At 35.0% G+C, this 26,373-nt stretch overlaps 1 protein-coding gene across 1 annotated transcript in view; it reads right to left on the bottom strand.

Annotated features, from left to right (window-relative positions):
* LOC129232801 (inactive hydroxysteroid dehydrogenase-like protein 1) overlaps positions 1 to 2,769 on the bottom strand; it is a 41,194-nt gene extending 38,425 nt beyond the window's left edge. Inside the window, exon 1 of the mRNA XM_054866901.1 lies at positions 2,486 to 2,769. Coding sequence (XP_054722876.1) covers positions 2,486 to 2,738 — 253 coding nt within the window. The 5' untranslated portion in view covers positions 2,739 to 2,769. The remainder of the gene's footprint in view (positions 1 to 2,485) is intronic.
* Between the last annotated feature and the right edge of the window lie 23,604 nt (positions 2,770 to 26,373).

The raw sequence follows: 26,373 nt of genomic DNA, 5'->3' as shown, positions 1-26,373 counted from the left end.
TTCAAAAATCTTGGTCAGGCTCTTCGGGGGGGGGGGGGGGGGGGGGGTTAAATAGAAATGTACCCTATGTTCAATATCAGAATGATTGGGCTCTACATATCTTGTCATTGTTTATGTAGATAGTTTCTGATCCACAGCATGATAATCATTTAATATTCTCAACAAAAAGAGAAGATGATTATTGCTTAGTCGGGTTTATACCTCGATATTGCCATGAGGATGATGCAAGGTAGTGCAGCACCAAAAACACTTCCCTTTTCCAAACTCCTCACAAAAAAGTGTAAAAAAACGGATCCGACATTGTATTCTATGTAATTCAAGATTCAAATGACTGCATTCAATGCAATTACAGTGATCTCTCGCTTATACACGACCTCTGTTATACGCGTTTTTCACTTATACGCATTTTTTTCACGGGCCCAGGCAGCGATATAGGAAAACAATGTTAACTCTTGTTCATTTATACCCGAAACCTAAAATGCACCTTTCACTTATGAGCGATAAAAAATTTTCAAGTTTTAGTTAAATCGCGTATTTGCACTTCGCTTATCAAAAAATCTGTACCCTTCTTGTTCTGTCTCTTTGAAGGTATCGCACGCCTTTATTCCATTTTTCGAATTTTTCCAAACACGCGTTCTTCATAGGCGGATTTAGGACTGAGTTCCTGGGGGGGGGGCAGGATTTTTTTTTTTTTTTTGGAGCAACATTTTTAATTGCACTCCCCCCTCCCATGTTTTTGTCTGTTTTCTGTGATGCGTAAGGCCATTCTTTACTTTTGTATATGTCGTTTTCATTACTGTGTGTAATCATGCTGTCCTTTTTAAATTGACCTTAAAAGAGAGGGGGCTGGTATTAAGAGAGTAACGCAGTGCTCCCTTTTAAGTGGGATATAGAATATCTCCAGTTTTAGGGGGGCCCGGGGGTTACTCCCCCGGAGGAAATTACCTAAAATGGATATAAAATTCTGCATTTTGAGGTCTTATAAGGGTTAATTGGAAATAATAGGCAAATAATTTTTTTTTTAAGTTTTACGCTTTAAAAGTGCTTTCTGATGCAAGTTAATACTTTAAAAGAAATGGTGCACAGATTTAGAGAATAGGTATCAAGGGAGTAACATACTACCCATTTGAACAATTCTTAATTTATACACTTGATAAAAAATAAAATTGAAGCACACTTTGCTTAGGAGTTTCAAAGACTTGTCCAATTATTTTCAAGGTTTGGTTGGTTAGATTGGGTTTTTGGCTCAAGAGTCCTTGTAGGCTATACTGCGCCAATTCTTTTCAAGGATTTTAGAACCTATCAATAATTTGCACTTTCCAGTCTCTGAAATTGAGTAGTAGATTATACAGTTGTACAGTATTGTTCAAACTTTGTAAGAAAAATTGTATTTTAAGTTTAAAAGAAAAAATAAACTTGAATTTCCTATTCAAAAAAGAAAAAATCATGATTTTTTTTTTGTTATAAGATTTTGGAAGATAAGTTGTTACTATATAAACTCCTCCCAAAACTGGGGGGCATTGTCCCCTTTGCCCCCCCCCCTCCCCATAAATCCACCCATGCTCTTCTAAACTATTCAAAAACGAAAAAATAATGATTTTTTTTTAAATTTTTGGAAGATGTGTTGTTACTACATAGAGTCCTCCCAAAACTGGGGGGGCATTGCCCCCCTCTGACCCCCCATAAATCCGCCCATGGCGTTCTTTTTTGCACAAATGAGCAATTGGGGGTGGAATTAATCTTGTGATTGACATCGAGAGGGGAGAACGGGTTACATACGAAAAGGTTGTCGTCATTAAAAGTCGTGGTCAAGCGGTAAGCATTGACGTTGCCTTGTACAAACATAACTTCATTTTTTTAAAAATTAAAATGCATAAACTGAAATTATGTGCATATTGATTCATTTATATTAGTAGTGTACTATTAGTATTACTATAACTGATGTAAACTTATTGCTTTGAAGCTTATTTTTGGGTTTTTCGCTTATGTGCGAATTTTACTTGTGCGCGAAAATTTTGTTGTCCCCTTGGGTTGCGTATAAGTGAGAGGTCACTGTATAAGTAACCAAATATTATTTTTAATTGTAGTCAAAGTAATCAGCAAGTAAGAATGGAATTTTAAATAAATTTCTATACATATTGCATGAATATACAAATAGGTAACTATAAATAATGATATGCATGACAATATACCTGTCACATTTGGAAAAGGTTTAATTTCACCTTTCCCCCCCCCTCCTCCCCCTAGATTTGAGAAGCATAATGTAGTCATGCTTTTTTGTATGCATTTTGCTCTTTAGATAGATATAGGTATGTTCAAATGGATACATAGGTAGATGAATGTGTCAAACATTATAAATAGTATTTTTCAGAAAAGAAATGTTTTGACTGGCGGTACATAGGCATGAATTCCGTTCTTCGCGGGAAGGGGGAGGAAAGCCCCCCCCCCTCCCCGCGCCTCGGGAATGTTCGAAAAAAAAACTCACCTGCCCACTTTCCGTACTTGTTGAGGTCAAGTCGCCTGGCCCTCGCCAGCACATGCGTCCGGAATCCCTGCAAAACCTTCCACGTCAAGGCGAAGGCGCTCTTGCTGACGTAGAGGAGCCCTATGATGGCCAGGACCTCCTCTACGGCCCGCAGGTTGCGGTTGAGGCCCTGGAAAAGGAACGAGAATTGATCGACGGCGGCCATTCTGCTCCTCTGTTTACCGCTCGCCCTCTCCAAAAAGTCGATCATCATCTGTCAAGAGGCTCGTTGCTCCGGTAACGCCGGAAGTGACGCGGACACGCGTCACTTCCGGCACATACTTCTTCTTCCCTCGGCTCGGCCTTTTAAATTCAAAGAGGTCAGACGCGACTGCTTTGGTGGCTGCCTGCGCGCTTTAAGGAGGAGGCAAGGTAGAATCCCTAGGGACATAGACGCCTGGTGCACCAAAATAATGGGGGAGAGGGGCAGGGTTGCCAACTTAGGGGTTTTCCCCCTAAATTTAGGGGGAAAATTTTAGAATGGGATTTTTTTAGAGGGATAAAATTTTTAGGGGTAAATTTAGGGGGTTTGAATTTCTAGAGACATAGACGACTGGTGCACCAAAATAATGGGGGAGAGGGGCAGGGTTGCCAACTAAGGGATTTTCCCCCTCAATTTAGGGGGGAAATTTTAGAATGGGATTTTTTTAGAGGGATAAAATTTTTAGGGGTAAATTTCAGGGGTTCGAATCCCTAGAGACATAGACGACTGATGCACCAAAATAATGGGAGAGAGGGGCAGGGTTGCAATCTTAGGGGTTTTCCCCCTAAATTTAGGGGGGAAATTTTAGAATGGGATTTTTTTAGAGGGATAAAATTTTTAGGGGTAAATTTAGGGGGTTTGAATCCCTAGAGACATAGACGACTGGTGCACCAAAATAATGGGGGAGAGGGCGCAGGGTTGCCAACTTGGGGGTTTTCCCCCTAAATTTAAGGGGAAAATTTTAGAATGGGATTTTTAGAGGGATAAAATTTTTAGGGGTAAATTTAGGGAGTTTAATTTTAGGGTTTATCAGGTAAAAATGTTTTTCTTTTACCTTTGGAAATGTAATTTTTCGATTGTTTTATTTATTCTTTTTACTTCCGATTCCGAGCCACAATTGACTACAACTGTATTTATGTCGAGGCTTGCATACTAAGTGCCTTGCCTCCATTATTTTTTATACTGATAGATGGCAGCACCATCACCGGATCGAACAGTTAATGAGAATTTAGAACTAGTCCTGGAGCTAATAGCTACCTGGTACTAGCACCCCCAGAGGTATCGTTTCACTTGGAGGACATTGAGACCACGAGCATATTTAACGTCGCCCAGTCCCCTTTAATGACGACGGTGGGTCTTCGATCATCGAGGTTCGAACTCAGGACCCTCCGGCCCCGAATCCGACACTCTACCGATCGGGCTACCACGGCCCTTCTTTTTACTTACATACATTTTTTGAGCCTTTGTAGCCCAAGGTTTTGATCAGAAATGACATAAAAGTACTTTATATTATATTACTCACTCGCAGTAAAAAATAACAGTGGTCACGTGACCTTTTAATTCCATGTGTGACGTCACAGTCAAAGGATCACGTGACTTTCCGACGTCATTTAGGGGTTTTTAGGGGTTTTATGAGTTAAGTTTAGGGGGGAAACATTTTTAGGAGTTGGCAACCCTGGGAGAGGGGTTATACGAGGTGCAGTGGGGGGGGGTGGCAGGTTAGGTGGACGCTTTATCTACAGCAGACTTATTTTTATGATTTGAAGTTTAACATTATTAATGATTCAATGAACTCGAAAAATTAGGGACAGTAGACCATTTTCTTCTAATTTAAAGCTCCATTTACTTTTTATGCAGTAATAACTTGAGAAAAAGTACATAATCCATACTCATTAAGTCAGTTGTTGGGGCCGTGGTAGCCCGATCGGTAGAGTGTCGGATTCGGGGCAGAGGGTCCTGAGTTCGAACCTCGATGATCGGAGAAACACCGTCGTCATTAAAGGGGACTGAGCGACGTTAAATAGGCTCGTGGTCTCCATGTCCTCCAAGTGAAACGATACCTCTGGGGGTGCTAGCACCAGGTAGCTATTAGCTCCTGGTCTAGTTCTAAATTCTCATTAACTGTTTGATCCGGTGATGGTGCTGCCATCTATCGGTATAAAAAAAATAATGGAGGCAAGGCACTTAGTATGCAGTCCTCGACATAAATACAGTTGTAGTCAGTTGTGACTCGGAATCGGAATCGGAAAATAATAGGGCAAAGGGGTTAAAGGAGGTGCGCTGGGGGGCAGGTTAGGTGGGAGCTTCGTCTCCAGCAAACGTTTTTTATGAATTGAAATTTAACGTTATTAATGATTAAATGACCTCAAAAAATTAGGGACAGTAGACTCCTAGATAGGCAGTTGACCCCTTTCTCTCCCCCCCCCCGTAATTTGAAGCTCCATTTTACTTTTTATGAAGTAATAACTTGAGAAAAGTACATAACCTATACTTATTAAGTCAGTTGTTCATTCTTTAAACATGTAAACCGATCCATTTTCTCATATTTTTCATATTTTGAGACTGCGCCATTGAAATTTTTAGGGGGTTTAGGATATAATTCACTTTATGGGGGGTGCTCTTGCTTTTGGGGGAGAGTGCGCCCTTGCTCTTAGAGAGGTGGGCACCCTTGTGTTTTAGCTGACCTTACCGATGTGAGATGAGGACTCGAAGGGAAAATGACCAACTCCGACTCTTTTACCCCAGAATAAAAGTCCAACTTCGGCTCCACGACTCAGACTCTACAATTCTGGGACTTAACTTCCATCTATGAAAACGTAGTTTCGGAGTCCTGTCCCCGCCCCGGTTGTAAACATTTAATTTTCTTCGTGATGTAAGGCAAGCCGCTTCGTGGAGCTGAGCCGCATTTACTCTGTGGTAGAAGCTTCGCTTGGTATGCCGGAGGTAGAGCTTTCTATTCCCGCCGGTGCCTTGTGTGCCATTTCCTTCTCTTTGTGTTTTAAATTCCTTTTAGATTATGATTCCAGGCTTAGAAGGCTTAAAATGTACAGTCTTGAGCAAAGAAGAGACCGAGGGGACATGATTCAGCTGTTTAAATTTATTAAAACAAAAGATGTTGCGGGGCTAAAGTTTAGCACGGAAAACAGGACAAGGGGTCATTGTTTTAAGCTATTTAAATCTCAGGCTAACATGGATATTAGGAAAAATTATTATTATAGCAGGGTAGTGGAACCTTGGAACAGCTTACCGGAAGAGGTGGTCATGAGCAAGGGAGTAGACAGTTTTAAGAGGGCCATTGATCTTCGCTGGGGATTGTAAATGGACCAGGACCAGTCTAGCTGGGCCCAGAGCCTGTTGCTGGTAGTCACTTTTGTATTTGTATTTGTATTTGTAAATCTTCCTTGTGTGATTGCCCTTTAGGCCGGACGCAAAATTACTTTCTACGTGACATTCCATGCGGCTCCTGATTGTCTTCTGCATAAATAAGTAAAGTTCCTTCTTTTTCGGATGCAAATCTCACCTTGTGTGGCTTACGGAGGCAAAGCGATATATTGGTAATCCTCTGGTGTACGTTAAGTTTCTGATTAGCTTATTGTGAAGTAAACAGGAGTGTCCACTTAGGAGGGGGGGTCACGATGCACTCTGCGCCATTGAAATGTTCAGGGGTGTGTTTTTAGGGGTATTTTTTCCTTTTTTCGGGGGGGGGGGGCTCCTTCTTTGGTCTTCTTTGCGATTTGGGGGTTGCGCCCTTGCTCTTAAGGGGGTTGGTATCCCTGAAGTAAAGAGTGTTAGAAAGATGCAATGAGAGGTGACATCAATGGTGGGGATAAAGGGGTGATAAAGGGGTCAAAGTCCCCAGGGCAACAGAGAGCCAAGGCGGGTTCCTTGTCAGTTTTGTCAAGCCCCCCCCCCTCCCACCTCAACAAAAAAGGTAAAAAATTTATTTGAATTTTGACATCTTGAATTCGAAAAGGTTTTTCGCAATCACGAGTGTGTGTACGTAGGCGTATGTGTTTGTGTGTGAGGGGTATGTGTGTTTGTGTGTAGGCGGTATGTGTATGTGTGTGTAGGCATGTGTGTTCGTGTCTGTATGCTGGCATAAGTGTGTGGGTAGTTGTGTGTATGAATGTGTATGTGGGGGGGGGGGTATGTGTATGTGTGTATAGGCATATGTGTTTGTGTCTGTGTGCAGGCATGAACATGTGGGTATTTGTGTGTGTGTGCGTGTGTATGTTTTTGTGTGTGTATGTGTCTGTATGTATGCGTGTGTGTATGTGTTTGTGTGTGTTTGTGTATGTGTGTATATGTTTGTGTGTATGTGTGTGTAGTTGTGTATGTATGCACGTGTGTGTAGGACAAGGATGCATCCTGGAGACGGTTTCGCTATAGGAGCAGCATCGTGAGGAGCCGGTCGACGTTGATGCTGCGGAGGGTGGCGGTGGGAAAATAAAATGATAGGACGCCAAAAACAGTCAAATGAAAGCAATAAGCAATCATGATTGCTCAGAAAAAAAAAGAAAAAGGAAAAAAATTCAAAACTGTTTGCTAGAAAGCAATTAACTCTATTTTTAAGTGCCACAAGAGTTAATATCTAAAGAGATAATTTTACTTGATCATTACGTTTTCACTTATTCGGAGTTTTCCCCTCCCTTTTTCTTCCTCCATTTCTATTTTTGTCGCTTGCAGCTGCACCGTAACAAAAGAGTCGCAATGACAAAACACTCGCTGTCGCAATAACGAGACATTTGCCAAACTTTCATTGATCGCTGCGCCTTTTTTGCTACGCATGTTACTACTACTAAACACAGTAAATTTTAACAACTTCTCTAAAAATTTCTTAAAAATTGAAATGTTGTGTAAAACCGTATTTGTTTATTAATTTGCGACCTATTTTGCATCCATCGGTGTCTGGCTTTATGTGCATGTAGCGCGTCAGCTAGCATATATTCCTACATAATTCTCGCTTCTTATCATCTCCTCAAATACCTCCCCCCTCCAAAAGTTTAGATTCATCCTGTATACGCGTCTGAAAGTGCCCCCCCCCATTTCCCCCATGAAAAATTTCTTGGTACGCCACCAGGCTCGGACTTAGAATAAAATTCGTTCGGGCATCCAGAGAGGACCGGTGCCAATCAAATAAAAAAAAACTCACACATTCATTGTTATTAGTTAAATATTAAATTAATATTCAGAAACATAAGTTATAAAAATATTTCATAATTCATTTTAAATTGAATAACTAATCAATTAATTATAAAAAATAAATAACAAATATTGATTTAAAATATTAGCTAATATTTATTAAATTAAATCAATAGCATTTTACAAAAAAAAAAAAAAGAGCATATAATTTTTTTTACTTCGTTTTGCTGTAGCAGGCTATGTTTGAGATATACCTAGTACAATGGCGAAATCAGAAATAAGTTTTTTTGGGGGAGGGCGGGGGAAATTAAAAAAAATTTGCCTGAAAATCTTTATAATCTGACAGAAAAGGGGGTCCAGGGGTTATCCCCCTGAAATTTTTAAAAAATTTGTAGCCTTAAAAACACAATTTTAGAATTTTTTTTGTTGACATTAGGGGGGGGGGGAGGTCAGCGATCTCAGCGGAAATTTCTAAAGATTGAAGCCTTAAAACAAGATTATAGGCCGTATTAATTGACATTAGGGTAAGTAATGGAACTCAGGGACTGTCCCGACCGATTTCTTTTTAATAGATCGAAATCAATTCCTCCTCCCATTGCAAGTTTTCGAATTTGAATTTTAAAAAATTCCATTGCAGACAATCTTTGAAGATTTTACGGAAAGAAGGTTCTGGTGCTCTGCCCTGGGAAAATTTTCATACTTTTGGTCCCAAAAACTTAAGCAATAATTTACATTCAGGAGCTATTCAACTTTATTTTTTGTAAGCATGGTTTAAAAAAACTAACTGTGTATGATATTAAAAAAAGACGGTATAGGTACAATAATTTCCGAAATTCAAGTCTTAAAATCGCTATGTAAGATCATATTTTGATGTTATTATTTCTTGCTTTACATATTTTGTATTATTAGTAGGGCCAGTAATTTTCGAAGATTAAGGTTCCAAAAACGCAATTTAAAGCAATTTTCGATGTCGCTGAGTATTTGGGGGGCTTCACCTGGAAATTTTGCGAAATTGAAGATATGGAAACGAAATTTCAGATGTTCCATTAGTCTCATGTTAGTAAGAAATTGATGATAAAATTATCTGGAATGGTTTTGTTTCTTCTCCTTGTGTTATGTATGATTTTCGACACCCTGTTAACTACTAACTACTAGTACATATATCCACACACCTTAATGGTAGGGGTCCGCCCTTAATATTGGTCTATGAAAGGGGTCCGTTGCCTACAAAGTTTGGAAAGCACTGGTATATAGCAGAGAATGAGAAAAACTCTGTATTACTAATTTTCATATCGGTTTTGCTATTCCAAAGTAAAAATATAATGAATGATAATATAGTAAAACGATCAGTGATAAATTCGTAGCAAAGTAATAAAGTAGCTTAATATCTGAAAAATTACTACATTTACTTACAATATTAAGGATTTTTAAGAAGTAAAGGGTGACAAAAGGATCAGCACATTACATAATAAGGAGAAATTTCAACAGTATTTTTTCTTGCTAAGTTATGTAAAATTTTATCAAAGTTCAGTTTTTCCATCGAAATTCATTTCTTCTAATTTTACCGAAGATCGCCAATAAGGCGGTTTTAAGACTAAACATTCAAAAAATTTCCGTAAGTAGGCCACGAATTTTTCCCCTTCTGACATCACCAAATATCTTCTAAAGCTGCGTTTTTAGAGCTACGATTTCGAACGTTTCCGGAGAAGAGCCTCCAAAACCCCTCTGTCCAATATAATCAGACCACAACTACATTCGTAAAGTTTCCATTTTCCCCCTAATTCTTTTCTTTTCCCTAATATTACCAAAGTTCGTCTAAAATGCATTTTTAAGGCTGCAAAAATGACTAATGATTCCCTCTTAAACCATAAGCTGAATACTCCTCCTCTTCTTTATCTCTCTACACACACACACACACACATTGACTACCTTTAAAAGCAGGTTATAAATTACAGCATTTATCTGTTTTACCTCTTTCAGCCGCCATTATCCAGAGGCTTTAGCGCCTCTCATAGTTCATTGGAATTATGAATAACAGGAACTCAAAAATTAAAAGAAACATTAATTGGGAGACTTTTTTTAAGTATAAAAATTACAATTACGAGAAAATAATCATTTCCACAATTGTTCATCATTTTTTAAAGTCGAAAAAAAAAATCGTTTTTGTAGCTTAAAAAAAAATTGTAAAACTTGAAAACAGTGAAATAAAAAAAACAACGTTAAAAAAAGCACAAATTTGCCAATTACAGCAGACACGTGTTTCGGAAATACAGGGAACGCTTTTGTCGGATGTCTTTTCATCCATAAGCTCAATACTTTTTTGCAATGAAAAAGGCGTTCCCTGAAACGCCGAAACACGTGTCTGCTGTAATGGACCTCATTCACGGTTTGGCAACGGTCCCATCAGCTGTCCGTCTGCGGGTATTTTGACCAATCACGCAGTGTCAGTAGTGCTAAAAAAACTCGTTTTATTTAAGGATTACTGGACTTTATGCGCATAATGAACATGTTTAGAGCTTAAAAAGACTTAGGAATGCATGGAAAATGCCGAGAAACGGAGAAAATAAAAAGAGAATTCGAGTTTTCACCATGTTTGTGATTCGCAATGCCAACGAACTACCCAGACAGGACAGATCTTCCAATATTCGTTGTTATATCGTTGAACTGGTGCAAAACTCGTGACATATCACAAACGGATATCGACGCGATGTAGATTTCCTCACGTAGTTGGGCTTTTCCAAATAGGGTTGACAAAAGTACGAAATTGGCACAGGTATCAAAATAAATCCAAAATATGTTTGAAAGTTTACATTTATAGTATATAGCGTATCTCTAATTTTTGTAATCATTTTGACGAGTTTTTACGTGTCTGAAAACTGTTTAATCTGCGCATGCGCAACAATTTCAGTTTAGAAAAATGGCTATTTACTGACTGTAGTATGTTTCCACGTTGTCAGTTGTCGGCTTGTGTATTGTTGTGATCGTGAGTGTGTAAATGAATTAGCGATTTCTTGTATTAACGTGAAGTATAAGTAATTGCCTGCTTTTAAAGTTTTTTTTAATTATGTTTTCTAAATTCAAGAAATAATGTTCTGATCGTCAAGAACGACGTAGAGATAGCTTTGAATTAAAAATTCTCATATTATTATTATTATTATTTTGTTTGTTTGTTCAGATTATTGCTGGAATAAAATTTGTGAATTGTGCATACAAAAGAAATGGTTTATTGTCTACTTAAATATGAATACAAAATAGGTTATCAATGATTCATAGATTACTGCCATGTTTCTTATGGAAGTCTTAAATCTTTAAAATTACTTTTTTAAAACGCTAAAAATAGTTAACATCAGACATTTTTTCTTAAATTATTTAAATAAAATATACATATTTATTTATGTTTGAAATTAATTTAAAAATTATTTCATTTTTCTTGTCTTTCTTAATTATTTTATTGAGTTATATTCCAAATTTGAATTTTATTTATACGATTTTTTAAAAAATCTTAAGTATATTACTGTTTTAAAAAGTTTGAGGGTAAAAAAGTTTTTAAGACTTTCAAAAAGTGTGTAAACAGTCTATAAATTATTGGTAATTAATTTACCAAGATGCAATTTATGTAGATATTTCGTGACACAAACACATGAGAAAATCGTTGATAAATCCTCTGAAACAGGTTGTTAGTTCATCTAATATTAGTAGATAATTCCATTTAACCTCTAAAATCCGTTGAAAACTCCTCCAGAGTACAATATAACCAAAATAGAAATATCGTTGATATTTTGTAAGCATCCAAAAAACGTTGATAATTGCTCCCAAAAATGTTGAAAGTCATATCATATCTACAGCGATTTCACGTAAAATCGCTGTGCTGGGCGGACATTTTGCTGTTTTATCAACCAGTTCTCTACGAATTTAGGAGGATTTCGGTACATGTGATCACGTTGATGTTACATTACTTCTACGATTTTGGGACGATTTGTGCTGTTTGGGTATAGGGGGCACTGAAGTCACTGTCTAATGGCGGACTTAAAAACTAAAACAAACGCACATGGTAACGAAGAAAATGCTAAAAGTGTTGTGATTTTTGTTCGTACGTATGATTTTTTCGCTTTATTCTTTTAAAATTAATTTTCAAAGTCTTGTGGATATTCTGGCCCACGTAGAAAGAAATGAGAATTCAAGAAGCATTACTAAACGTCAAAGATTAATGCAAACTACGTAGTTCGTAGTTCTAAGCAGCTATTTCCACGATGTTGAATTCGATATTTATCAATTCTTGATAAAACTAAATAATAATTGTGGCCTGACAAGAATAACAAATAATGCTAGAAAATTCAATATGACATTACAAATTGTTATCGAAAGAAGATACTTTTTTGCCTTGTTTGGCTAGCGATTATTGTTTTCCATTTGTAGCTGAGTTATTTCTCTCGAATTCCCGAATCGGTTAATTTAAAAATTTTCTGTTTCGATTTTTCTAATTTCTGAGTTACGATTTAATTGTGTCATGTTATGCAAATCATCAACAAAATTCTCTCGGATATATGGTGGTAGTTTTCTTTTCAGTTGGTTGACCATTATTTCTTTTCATTTAACGAATTCTGTAATCTTACTACCATTTTATTCCACTCATGATAAAAATTAAAAATGGTTTAACTAAAAACGCGAAATCTCGCCAAGGCTACTTTGCTCGCACTATACTAAAACTATAACCCTAAACAAATTTGGCGAAACCTTTCAGCTGAGAATAAAAGGAATAAATTAAATTCTTTCTCTGTTATTCATTTTGTTCTACGATAATGTATTCAAGAAAATATTTTGCATACTGTCCATTCCAACTAAATACTGCTGTAAAATATGGTAAGTTTAATTAATTTAAGATTAAAAAAAAAACCCATATTCTTACAAATTCATACAAAAAAATAAAATTTTTTACCTTGTATAACGTTATCCAAGTTTGTTAATCCAGAATTTTCGCTTTCACCAATTATTAAGGAAATAATGAAAACTAACATTATTTTGAGAAGCTCGAGAATACTACTAAGGGACGAATTAATTTCTGTAGCACGTCCATAGACACACGTGGAACGCAACGTGGCAATGTTTTAGTTTCATTTGCAGTTTTGTAAATCATCGCAAGGTAGCGTATTCGAGCGCTGGAGTTCCGAATAAGGAACCAAAGAGGCTTAAACCCATGAAAATACGATAATAAGGAAAGTATTTCGTATCAAATGAATCGTTCATCATTCTTTTACAGCGTTTCTTAGTTAGAAACGTAAATAATCTCCCATTTTTAAATAGCAAAAAGAGTTTATAAGCCACACGAAAGCAAGTGTTATTATACGCTGTAGTGCCGGATTTTCGTCTGCTACACTTCCCACAATGCACTGCAGTGAGGCTTTTTACCCGCAGTGACGTCAGCTGAATACTGTCCATCGGCAAATTTGTGCTTTTTTTAACGTTGTTTTTCTTATATTTTACTCTCCAGCACAAAGGTATTTATTTATCTTGAAAACAGTACTCTAGAAATGTTTTTATACATTTTTTTATCAATCCGTAGCAGTAACATCAAAGTACCTGATGATTTAGGTGCCAGAAGCGTCCATTGCAGTCACGTCACGTGACTACAGTGAAAAGTTCGCTTATGGTGAGCCTTCAACTTCATCGCTCCGAGAAGAAGACCACTTTCGATCTTTTTTCCTATTGGTCCAAACGAGTCGTAGCTTTAAAAAAAAAATGGTTTGAATTGTTTGTGGGAATTTTGAAATCTCGATGCGTGATGAAGAGTAATAAATATTAGAAAGAGTCATTAATCAAAAGTTTGTGTCAGATTGGGATCATCTGAAGTATAATTATGATGTGTTCTTCGTATTTGAGTGGCGGTATGTATCTTTTTATGGATTTTTTGGCGGACAACATCATTTATTTGGGTGTGAGCTTTCATTTACCGTACATTTTATTCATGCAAATTTTTGAAAAACCACGTGTTTGAAAAGTAGGAAATGCCTATTTTTTTTAGGTGTGTGAAATGTGTTTTTTGATTTTTTTTTGCGTTCAAATGAGTCGATTGCGCAAGAAAAATCAATCTACTTTCAATAGTACGGGAGCATCCTTGGATTGTCAAAGTCTTGCGACTGCTCGTTACTAATTATTTGATTTAAAAGGCGTAAAGTAATTTTTGCAAAGAGTTTCGTAATGTTTTATTGCTTGTTGATGCTAAGAAACATGCAATAAATGATGATCATATAGCCATCAATTTTACACATGGTTCATTTCATGTCATGTTTACATGTCGAAATGACAGCTCAGTGATGAATTCAAAGACTCTTCTTATAATATAGAAAAAATGAGGTTTTTGTGAGTTGTTGGTTCATAAGTATTATTAGAGTTATTAAAAATAATTTAACACTCAAAATGATGATTAAAAAAATGCATCAGAAGTGTTATGAGAAAATGTATTATTGCTCAAACTTGCTTCAACTCATAGTGCATATCACCTCAGAGCAACAGTGGGATGTCTTAGTGTTATTCCTTGGAATAGATGTCTCAGTGTTGCTCTAAAGGGACGATATTAATTCTCGCTTAAGATGATTAAATAAGATTAATTTTAGAGACGTACCGAGTACTCGGTAACTACTCGTTACTCGGCCAAATTTTGATCAGATACTCGGCCAATACCGAGTAGTTGCAATATATTGAATATTGTCCAAGACAGATATTAAAATTTATAAAAAAGCGCAAGCATATATAATGTTCTGTAATCATTACAAGCCAGATTTAAAATGTGAGAATAATGAAGTTTAATGCTTCAATGGAGTAAATCTTTATTTTAATGTCCCCAATGTTAATATAACTTATTTATTAAAAATTGCGCAAAAAGGTAAGTGTAGAAAATATGGAATTTTTATATTAAAAATGGATTTTTGCTACAAACAATACTTTACATTCTTTAGCTCACATTTTATGCACTGAAAAAGACGTTCATTGTAACGCAGAAACACGTGTCTGCAGTGTTCCTGCACATTTGTTTTATTTGCTTTTAAAAATTATTTATGTTTGGCGGACTAGAACTATAAAAGATTGGTATAATTTGTTTTAATTCTAGCTTGATTAATCATGCCTTTTATTTTTTAAATTAAAAATAATTTTTTTGTAAACTCACTTGACAGAATTGAATTCCTATGATTTTATTTTCCCGCCGCCTCCCTCTACAGCGACACCATCGGCCGGCCACCTCACGATGCTGCTCTACTAGCGAAAACCGTCTCCAGGTTGCGCCACTTACTTGTCTACACTTACACCTACACCTACACACACAAACACATACACACACACGCATACACATACACCTACACAATCACACATACAGTTACACATACACACAACTATCCACACACACACACATGCACACATACCTACACACATACACATACCCCCACACATGAACAGACATACCCCCCTCCCAACACGCCTACCTACACACACACCTCATGATTGCGAAAAACGTAATTTGAATTCAAGATGTAAACATTCAAATTATTTTTTTCCCCCGCGGCAAATTTTTTTAAATTTACTATTTTTTGCATCTTCTCTTCGCCGCCCTAAATGAAAGCTATCCACAACTCGCAATTGTAGATCTTGAATACGCCATCTTGGGGTGATTTAAGAAACTACCGAAACAAAGGTAATGCAATTCGTTCCCCTTTTTTTTTTCTTTGTCGTAAAATAATGGATTCAGGCAATGTAATTTCAAGAAAACAGACCCCCTCCCCAAACACGATGAAAAAATACTGTCATTGACTACGTTTAAAAGCAGGTTATAACAGCATTTATCTGTTTTACCTCTTTCAGCCGCCATTATCCAGAGGCTACAGCGCCTTTCATAGTTCATTGGAATTATGAATAGCAGAGGAACTCAAAAATTAAAAGAAACATTAATTGGGGGACTTTTTTTTAAGTGTAAAAATTACAGTTACGAGAAAATAATCATTTCCACAATTGTTCATCATTTTTTAAAGTCGAAAAAAAAATCGTTTTTGTAGCTTAAAAAAATTGCAAAACTTGAAAACAGTGAAATAAAAAAAAAACAACGTTAAAAAAAGCACAAATTTGCCAATTACAGCGGACACGTGTTTCGGAAATACAGGGAACGCTTTTGTCGGATGTCTTTTCATCCATAAGCTCATTACTTTTTGCAATGAAAAAGGCGTTCCCTGAAACGCCGAAACACGTGTCTGCTGTAATTGACCTCATTCACGGTTTGGCAACGGTCCCATCAGCTGTCCGTCTGCGGGTATTTTGACCAATCACGCAGTGTCAGTAGTGCTAAAAAAACTCGTTTTATTTAAGGATTACTGGACTTCAGAGGCGCCTAATGAACATGTTTAGAGCTTAAGGTATCCGACTGCGTTCGAAGACATTTTTTCGAAAAATAACCTGAACATTTTTTAAATAATATTTTTAATATATATAATATATAATTTTTAATATATAACTACATATGTTTCGAAACTACGAAAATAGTGTAAAAATAAGCTTTTAAAATATAATTTTTTAAGAAAATGGACAAATTTGAAGAAAAATAGCGAAAAAAAGTCTCTTACGCTAACAGCTATGGACAAAATTTAGTTCTAATCACGGGTCATTCCATAGTGACTAATGTAACATTCGCAGCAGATTTTCAAACTCTTTTTACTTACACCGGGAGTAAAAATAAATGTGTTTTGGTTTAATATGCAGATGTAAAATGTACAAGGTGACTATTTTACATTTCTACCAAGAATTTAAAGCAAAATAAGCCCTGGCAGGTGTTTTTTCACCAAAAAAGGCATCGTGACTAACGTAGCATTTTTGCAACCCTGAGAAACAATGCTTATGTTACGAGGCAAATTTTTCTGAAACTTACGCAGGCATTTAAAATTGGCCGATATATTTGTATGAGGTAAACAATCTATTTTTAAAAATGTACTACAGATTTATTACAGATGACTCTTTTTTGGCCTTTAATGGTACTTTTACAAACACCTGTGTGTGACTAACGTAACCATCGAATAACAAGCAATGAATGCATATAAAAAACTTTTTGTAACTAATTTCTTGCTCTTACATTACTTTTACACTTTTTAGGAACCTTCTTTGTGTTGCTTTATGGTTCTTTCTTTACTTTTTTTCTGTATTAGTGTAAGAAATTGAATGGAAGGATTCAGTTCAATTAACTCAATTTAAATGTGCGAAAAAAATAAATTAATAAAAAACTTCTTTTACAAACTGAATAACATCATTTTGGGCTAATTAAATCCTAGATATCACTCTTTTAAAAAATTAACTTTATGCAAGTTGATAGTTTCATCGAATTCTTGTATTCTGCAGATATACTAGTTATCGTCATAAGAAACTCCTAGTACTTTTCAAAGGCATATTATTTTTTAAGGTTTACTGCTTCATCGAAGGAAAAGTGTTGTGCATCCTTTTGAATAAAAATGTAATATTGAAAAAAAAAAAAAAAAAAAAATTCGAACGTTTTTGCAGAATGCATTTTAATTCCCGATATCACTGCAAATGTTTGAATTTCTAAATGATCATTCTTGCATTATCTGAAATATATGGCAGCAGCTCTTATTGTCACTGTATCATGTAACATCTTCAAATGTTTTCCAACGAGCGGCCATTACTTCATTTTAATGTATCTTCTTAAAAAATAGAGACGTTCTCCTTTGTTAAGACTGTATTTCTATTATCTTAATTTTTAAGTTTGGATTCTTGTGTTGAATGCACATTCAGCAGAGTACTCATTTTGCTTTATTCACCTTTTTTCTTTTTTAATAATTCTTTAAATTGGAAAGACTTTTTAGACTTTTAAAAAAGTATTTTTCTAAGTAAACAGAAGTTCTACGATGTAATATTACTGATATTTTTCACCCTTTATTGTTTTAATCAATGTAGAATGCCTACAGATTCAAAATTGTTCATGAAAATGTACATTAAATTAAATAAGTTTTAAATATTAGCAGTCATTTTTAAACTGCCACGTTGGTCACATGCAAACTGTTACGTTAGTCACAGCTCAAATGTTACGTTAGTCACACTAATTATTTTACATCTACTAATACTAAAATAAATATTTTGCACTTTTTAAGTAGATATGACACTGATGTAAGAAAATAAAAAGTGCTGTTTGGTTCAATCTTCTGGTTTCGTTTTTAAGCAGAAAATAATACATTTTCGTGACTAACGTAACGTAAATATTTTCAGTGAAATAACCAAACTAATTCAAATACTTATCTTACAGTGTATGCAAAAAAAAAACAGTCAATTTTATTGGGCAAACATCTAATCATTTAGAACAAACATAGTTGTTTTAAAGATTTTCTAAAATTTTTATATTACACAAGAAAACTTAGACGCATGTTTTTTGTGTATGCTAAGCCTTTTCTACAACCTCGCACGTTTAGAGTCAGAAGAAAAACACCGAATGAAATTTTTGCAAACTGTTACTGGATTTATGTACTAGAAAGTACGCTGGATGAAATGATAGGTCACAATTAAGGCTTTGTGGAAAAAAAATTTCTGAGGTTGAGGTTGACATTTCTATGGAATGACCCTCACATACAAACCCTTGTAGTAATACATTTGTATGACATTAATGTGTGTTTTGCTCTAAAAGTTTTAATATTTTTAAAAAAAGTACTGAAATATAGCCGAACAAAGTTCCTATACCGGTATATTTTCGTAAACAAACGCCTTTGTTTAAACTTATCCGCATGAAAATATTACTTAATAATGAAATTCAGCTTAGCTTTTAGAGGAAAACATCAAGCATATTACAGAGAACTATCTCAGAAAATTTCACATCAATACTCGAATAACTTTTTGAGATATAATTGTTACAGTAGACATCTTTCTTCAAAAATATCGTTCTTCAGAAAAGGAGTTTAAGTGCAACTTCCGGTCTGGAGTACAGTGTACGAATCTGTAATAATACAGCTATAACTCCAGTTGTAAGTCCCGTAGAGTAAAAACTAAGACAGTTTTGGAAAGCTAATGAATCAGACTATAAAATGAAATCATTAAAACAATTACGAATATTTCATCGAAAATGTCGATTTTAACGCAGTCGGATACCTTAAAAAGACTTAGGAATGCATGGAAAATGCCGAGAAACGGAGAAAATAAAAAGAGAATTCGAGTTTTCACCATGTTTGTGATAAGGAACCAAAGAGGCATGAAAATACGATAATAAAGAAAGTATTTCGTATCAAATGAATCGTTCATCATTCTTTTACAGCGTTTCTTAGTTAGAAACGTAAATAATCTCCCATTTTTAAATAGCAAAAAGAGTTTATAAGCCACACGAAAGCAAGTGTTATTATACGCTGTAGTGCCGGATTTTCCTCTGCTACAGTTCCCACAATGCACTGCAGTGAGGCTTTTTACCCGCAGTGACGTCACGTGAATACTGTCCATCGGCAAATTTGTGCTTTTTTTAACCTTGTTTCTCTTATATTTTACTGTCCAGCACAAAGGTATTTATTTATCTCGAAAACAGTACTCTAGAAATGTTTTTATACATTTTTTTATCAATCCGTAGCAGTAACATCAAAATACCTGATGATTTAGGTGCCAGAAGCGTCCATTGCAGTCACGTCACGTGACTACAGTGAAAAGTTCGCTTATGGTGAGCCTTCAACTTCATCGCTTGGAGAAGAAGACCACTTTCGATCTTTTTTCCTATTGGTCCAAACGAGTCGTAGCTTTAAAAAAAAATGGTTTGAATTGTTTGTGGGAATTTTGAAATCTCGATGCGTGATGAAGAGTAATAAATATTAGAAAGAGTCATTAATCAAAAGTTTGTGTCAGATTGGGATCATCTGAAGTATAATTATGATGTGTTCTTCGTATTTGGGTGGCGGTATGTATCTTTTTATGGATTTTTTGTGGACGACATCATTTATTTGGGTGTGAGCTTTCATTTACCGTACATTTTATTCATGCAAATTTTTGAAAAACCACGTGTTTGAAAAGTAGGAAATACCTATTTTTTTAGGTGTGTAAAATGTGTTTTTTGATTTTTTTTGCGTTCAAATGAGTCGATTGCGTAAGAAAAATCAATCTACTTTCAATAGTACGGGAGCATCCTCGGATTGTCAAACTCTTGCGACTGCTCGTTACTAATTATTCGATTTAAAAGGCGTAAAGTAATTTTTGCAAATAGTTTCGTAATGTTTTATTGTTTGTTGATGCTGAGAAACATGCAGTAAATGATGATCATGTAGCCATCAATTTTGCACATGGTTCATTTCATGTCATGTTTACATGTCGAAATGACAGCTCAGTGATGAATTCAAAGACTCTTCTTATAATATAGAAAAAATAAGGTTTTTTGTGAGTTGTTGGTTCATAAGTATTGGAGTCATTAAAAATAATTTAAGACTCAAAATGATGATTAAAAAAATGCATCAGAAGTGTTATGAGAAAACGTATTATTGCTCAAACTTGCTTGAACTCGTAGTGCATATCACCTCAGAGCAACAGTGGGATGTCTTAGTGTTATTCCTTGGAATAGATGTCTCAGCGTTGCTCTAAAGGGACAATATTAATTCTCGCTTAAGATGATTAAATGAGATTAATTTTAGAGACATACCGAGTACTCGGTAACTACTCGTTACTCGGCCAATTTGCCAAGTACTCGGTACTCGGCCAAATTTTGATGAGATACTCGGCCAATACCGAGTAGTTGCAAAATATTGAATATTGTCCAAGACAGATATTAAAATTTATTAAAAAAGCGCAAGCATATATAATATTCTGTAATCATTACAAGCCAAATTTAAAATATGAGAATAATGAAGTTTGTAATGCTTCAATGGAATAAATCTTTATTTTAATGTCCCCAAAGTTAATATAATTTATTTATTAAAAATTGTGCAAAAAGGTAAGTATAGAAAATATGGACTTTTTATATAAAAAATGGATTTTTGCTACAAACAATACTTTACATTCTTTAGCTCACATTTTATGCACTGAAAAAGACGTTCCTTGTAACGCAGAAACAGGTGTCTGCAGTGTTCCTGCACATTTGTTTTATATGCTTTTAAAAATTATTTATGTTTGGCGGACTAGAACTATAATAGATTGGTATAATTTGTTTTAATTCTAGCTTGATTAATCATACCTTTTATTTTTTTTAAATTAAAAATAATTTTTTTGTAAACTCACTTGACAGTTTTGAACTCCTATGATTTTATTTTCCCGCCGCACAGTGGTTCAAGGGCGGAAAAAATAGCCATTTTTAAGTTTTAAGATAAAAAATATTTCTTGCCGTAATTACTTAGCCCTTGAGTTGTAGTAACTTACTCCATAAGAGTTTTTTGAAAAAAAAAAAAAAAATCGTTTTTACAAAAATAAGCCCAGATTGTTGAACAATTATGTTTTTACTTTTTTCGGACGTACGCCTTATACTTCAGTTTTAATTCATTCGTTCAATAAGAAGGACTAAAATTTAATAAAAGTCATTTCTGATTGGTTTTTCACACTTATAGGATGCATATTACATTGTAGTTAAAAATTAAAAATTCATCAAAATTGAAAACTACATGAAATAAAAAAACATTATTTTCTTAAAAATATAATGAAAAGTATTGTGGAATATACTTTTATCGGCGGCTTCCGGTGTGCTAAAATTTACATATATCAATAGTTTAATCCTTCCTGTAAATAAACAACAACATTTTAGCGGCGACCACCTGCGACTGCAGTCGTGGCAGATGTTTTTGTTTGATCTTCGCTATTTACGAATACCAATATAATAAGTTAGAAAATAACTCGTAGCGATATGACGGGGGTAAATTGCTTTTTTATCAAAGAAATTGGTCATCCAATTTGACATGCTCCAGACTAACGTATGTCACAGTTTCACTACTTTTCATGAGAGCCTAAAAACGTTTGTTTACTGTTTCCGAAAGTTGGGGCTTTTGAAACATTCAACAATAAATATAGAGGATTTTTTAAAACAGATTTACGTTGTTATGACTTAATGCGGAGCATTATTCTACAAGCAATGCAGTGGTAACCTGAAAATAACAATTTTCGGACCCGTTTGGCTTTAAAGAAGGTACATATGAGAAAGAAATTTTTAAAACTCATACAGAATTCTATATAAAAAGATTAATAACCATTCTGTTCACAAAACAATGAAATTAGAAAATCATTAAACGTTTGAAATTTCTGATTTCCTTTTCGAAATCATTCTAGTATAAAGTTGTTCTCAGTTTGTCAACATTGCCAGAAAATATTGTTCGAGGGTATCAATTACAATAAACATGCAATGCATGCGTGTGGCATACGACAGATTTAATTTATATTTTTCACTAAAAACAAAAATGAATTTGAACTGCACAGAAACCCCGATTTCACGTTAATCAAACATAAAATACATAAAATTGGGAAAACGTCAATTCAAACCCAAAAACATAAAATATGGGAAAACGTAAAATACGGGAAATATATAAAAAGCAAAAATCAGATAAGGAAACAAAAATAGTAATAAAAGTTGCTACGATGACTCTTATAGGTAAAATGTAAAAATGCGATATTTTACGAAAAGAACTTTATTGTATACACACCACTTTAGATTATTCTAACACATTAAGTAACGAATTCGGGCGTTTAGGTTGAAAATAGTCAGTAATATTGAGTCGTTGAATCCAAAGTAAATACCGCGTCTTCCAGGATTGGAACACTTTGCAAAGTTTTTTTTTCTGGTCTTTATGATAAAGAAAAGTTTTTCACTATTATTAAGCTCTTAAATGCAGTATTGAAAGAAGAAGCGAGTTGTGTTTCCTCTTCTTCTTGTTCATCTTCATTGGCGGCCGAAAAGTCCATAAGGTCAGCTATACGGATGGAGCAGAGGCGTTTCTGTTTTCATGGATTAACTTTCAACAGAGTGGATTATGTTTAAAAATGCACAGAGGGAAACACTTTTCTTAATTTTGAAACATTTTTTCTCTTTTTTTTTTTAACTACCAAGGAAAAACGTAAAATGCGGGAAATTCATAAATAACAAACTTTCCATCCGGGTTAAATTAATATTATTAGTGTACGGAAAAACTGGGACCTGATGATAAAAAACGTAAAATGTGGGGAAAACGTAGATTCGAGGGACGTAAAATCGGGGTTTCACAGTGAATACGATCAGCAAGCATGGAGATAAATATTACCATGCAACAATTTTAACAATTTTCCAAAGCATTTTTTGAGAATATTCAAAGTTATTGAATTTTTTCCGCTTTTTCGTCGTTTCGAACCACTGTGCGCCGCCTCCCTCTGCAGCGACACCATCGGCCGGCCACCTCACGATGCTGCTCTACTAGCGAAAACCGTCTCCAGGTTGCGCCACTTACTTGTCTACACTTACACATACACCTACACATACACACGCATACACATACACCTACACAAACACACATACAGTTAGACATACACACAACTACCCACACAAGCACACATACCTACACACATACACATACCCCGCACGTATGAACAGATAAACCCCCTCTCCCAACACGCCTACGTACACACACACCTCATGATTGCGAAAAACGTAATTTGAATTCAAGATGTAAACATTCAAATTATTTTTTTCCCCCGCGGCAAATTTTTTTAAATTTACTATTTTTTGCATCTTCTCCTCGCCGCCCTAAATGAAAGCTATCCACAACTCGCAATTGTAGATCTTGAATACGCCATCTTGGGGTGATTTAAGAAACTACCGAAACAAAGGTAATGCAATTCGTTCCCCCCTTTTTTTTTCTTTGTCGTAAAATAATGGATTCAGGCAATGTAATTTCAAGAAAACAGACCCCCTCCCCAAACACGATGAAAAATTACTGTCATTGACTACGTTTAAAAGCAGGTTATAAGTTACAGCATTTATCTGTTTTACCTCTTTCAGCCGCCATTATCCAGAGACTACAGCGCCTCTCATAGTTCATTGGAATTACGAATAACAGGAACTCAAAAATAAAAAGAAACATTAATTGGGAGATTTTTTTTAAGTGTAAAAATTACAATTACGAGAAAATAATCATTTCCACAATTGTTCATCATGTTTTAAAGTTGAAGAAAAAATCGTTTTTGAAGCTTAAAAAAATTGTAAAACTTGAAAACAGTGAAATAGGAAAAACAACGTTAAAAAAAAGCACAAATTTGGCAATTACAGCAGACACGTGTTTCGGAAATACAGGGAACGCTTTTGTCGGATGTCTTTTCATCCATAAGCTCATTACTTTTTGCAATGAAAAAGGCGTTCCCTGAAACACCGAAACACGTGTCTGCTGTAATGGACCTCATTCACGGTTTGGCAACGGTCCCATCAGCTGTCCGTCTGCAGGTATTTTGACCAATCACGCAGTGTCAGTAGTGCTAAAAAAAACTCGTTTTATTTAAGTACTAGCCAGCGTGCCCGGCGTTGCACGGGCTACTTAAAAAATGAAAGAGCTGTTCAATTGATGTTTTTGTATTATTCTGACATCAGTTTCTAAAGCGCTAAGGAGTAAATAATTACGCGTAATGCAAGGTTTGCAAAACACCAGTAGAGCATATTTTTGGCAAAAACCTCTTAACATATTTATCAATAATACAAGTTATGAGTATCTTCAATTAGCACAAAAGATGAAAATATATGCATTCTCAACTATAATATGTGCTCACTTTAAACTGAATTAAATCTGATAGAATACATCTGAAATATTTATGTACAATTACAATCAGCTTTTTACATAAAATGACACACACTTTTTTGTTGATTACGTGAAACTAAAGCACCAAGACTTATTAAATACCAATAAGCATTAATTTAATATCAAGCCATCAGACTCCAATTAAGCTTTAGTTAAAATCCTTAAAAACAATCTTTTTTGTTCAACTCTGTTTCACTTAAAGAAATCCAAACAATCTTAATTTAACGTGTTCTTTTAACGATACAAACTGTATTGCAAAAATCGAAAAAGAGATTTATTACAATTCGAAAACTCACCCATGTGACGGAAAAAAGTCCAACAAAATAAACATAATTAGTCGCACATCCTAAATGTACCCAAATATGAGGCCGGTGAATGATAAGCTTACACTTCAATCAATAAACATTACTAAAGAAACATTTTTCATATGCTGAAAAGAGTTAAGAACGTTGAATGTGAAAAAATAAGAAAGGACAGACGAGATAAATGTCCGAATAGAGCAACCAATTTTAAACTAATTAAAAATGAAATTCTAGATGGAAACGTTGTTTTAAGATTTGGACAGCAGCCAAAAAAATCTCTTTTAAAACAATTATTAGAATTTTATTTGCTCATACGCAAAATGGCAACAGGAAAGAAATAAAAATTCCTGAATAACGTTATGTTAATTAACGCTTTAATTAATATCTCCGCTAATTAAACTTGTACAATTACGAGATTGGTTCTATTGTTTTCTTTGGAAAATTTCGAATTGATCGGTATCTCGTTCGACTCTCGATTCGCAGCGGTTCTCGAGGAGATCGATCTTCAGACAGACGGACGCGAACAGATTTTAATATTATAGTGGATTACTGGACTTGATGCGCATAATGAACATGTTTAGAGCTTAAAAACACTTGGAATGCATGGAAAATGCCGAGAAACGGAGAAAATAAAAAGAGAATTCGAGTTTTCACCATGTTTGTGATAAGGAACCAAAGAGGCTTAAACCCATGAAAATACGATAATAAAGAAAGTATTTCGTATCAAATGAATCGTTCATCATTCTTTTACAGCGTTTCTTAGTTAGAAACGTAAATAATCTCCCATTTTTAAATAGCAAAAAGAGTTTATAAGCCACACGAAAGCAAGTGTTATTATACGCTGTAGTGCCGGATTTTCGTCTGCTACACTTCCCACAATGCACTGCAGTGAGGCTTTTTACCCGCAGTGACGTCAGCTGAATACTGTCCATCGGCAAATTTGTGCTTTTTTTAACCTTGTTTTTCTTATATTTTACTGTCCAGCACAAAGGTATTTATTTATCTTGAAAACAGTACTCTAGAAATGTTTTTATACATTTTTTTATCAATCCGTAGCAGTAACATCAAAATACCTGATGATTTAGGTGCCAGAAGCGTCCATTGCAGTCACGTCACGTGACTACAGTGAAAAGTTCGCTTATGGTGAGCCTTCAACTTCATCGCTTGGAGAAGAAGACCACTTTCGATCTTTTTTCCTATTGGTCCAAACGAGTCGTAGCTTTAAAAAAAAAAATGGTTTGAATAGTTTGTGGGAATTTTGAAATCTCGATGAGTGATGAAGAGTAATAAATACTAGAAAAGAGTCATTAATCAAAAGTGTGTGTCAGATTGGGATCATCTGAAGTATAATTATGATGTGTTCTTCGTATTTGAGTGGCGGTATGTATCTTTTTATGGATTTTTTGGCGGACGACATCATTTATTTGGGTGTGAGCTTTCATTTACCGTACATTTTATTCATGCAAATTTTTAAAAAACCACGTGTTTGAAAAGTAGGAAATACCTATTTTTGGGTGTGTGAAATGTGTTTTTTGATTTTTTTTGCGTTCAAATGAGTCGATTGCGTAAGAAAAATCAATCTACTTTCAATAGTACGGGAGCGTCCTCGGATTGTCTAAGTCTTGTGACTGCTCGTTACTGATTACTTAATTTAAAAGGTGTAAAGTAATTTTTGCAAAGAGTTTC

The sequence above is a fragment of the Uloborus diversus genome, unplaced genomic scaffold (assembly GCF_026930045.1).
Source record: "Uloborus diversus isolate 005 unplaced genomic scaffold, Udiv.v.3.1 scaffold_14, whole genome shotgun sequence".
Taxonomy (NCBI): Eukaryota; Metazoa; Arthropoda; class Arachnida; order Araneae; family Uloboridae; genus Uloborus; species Uloborus diversus.
This window is presented reverse-complemented; position numbering and strand designations above follow the sequence as displayed.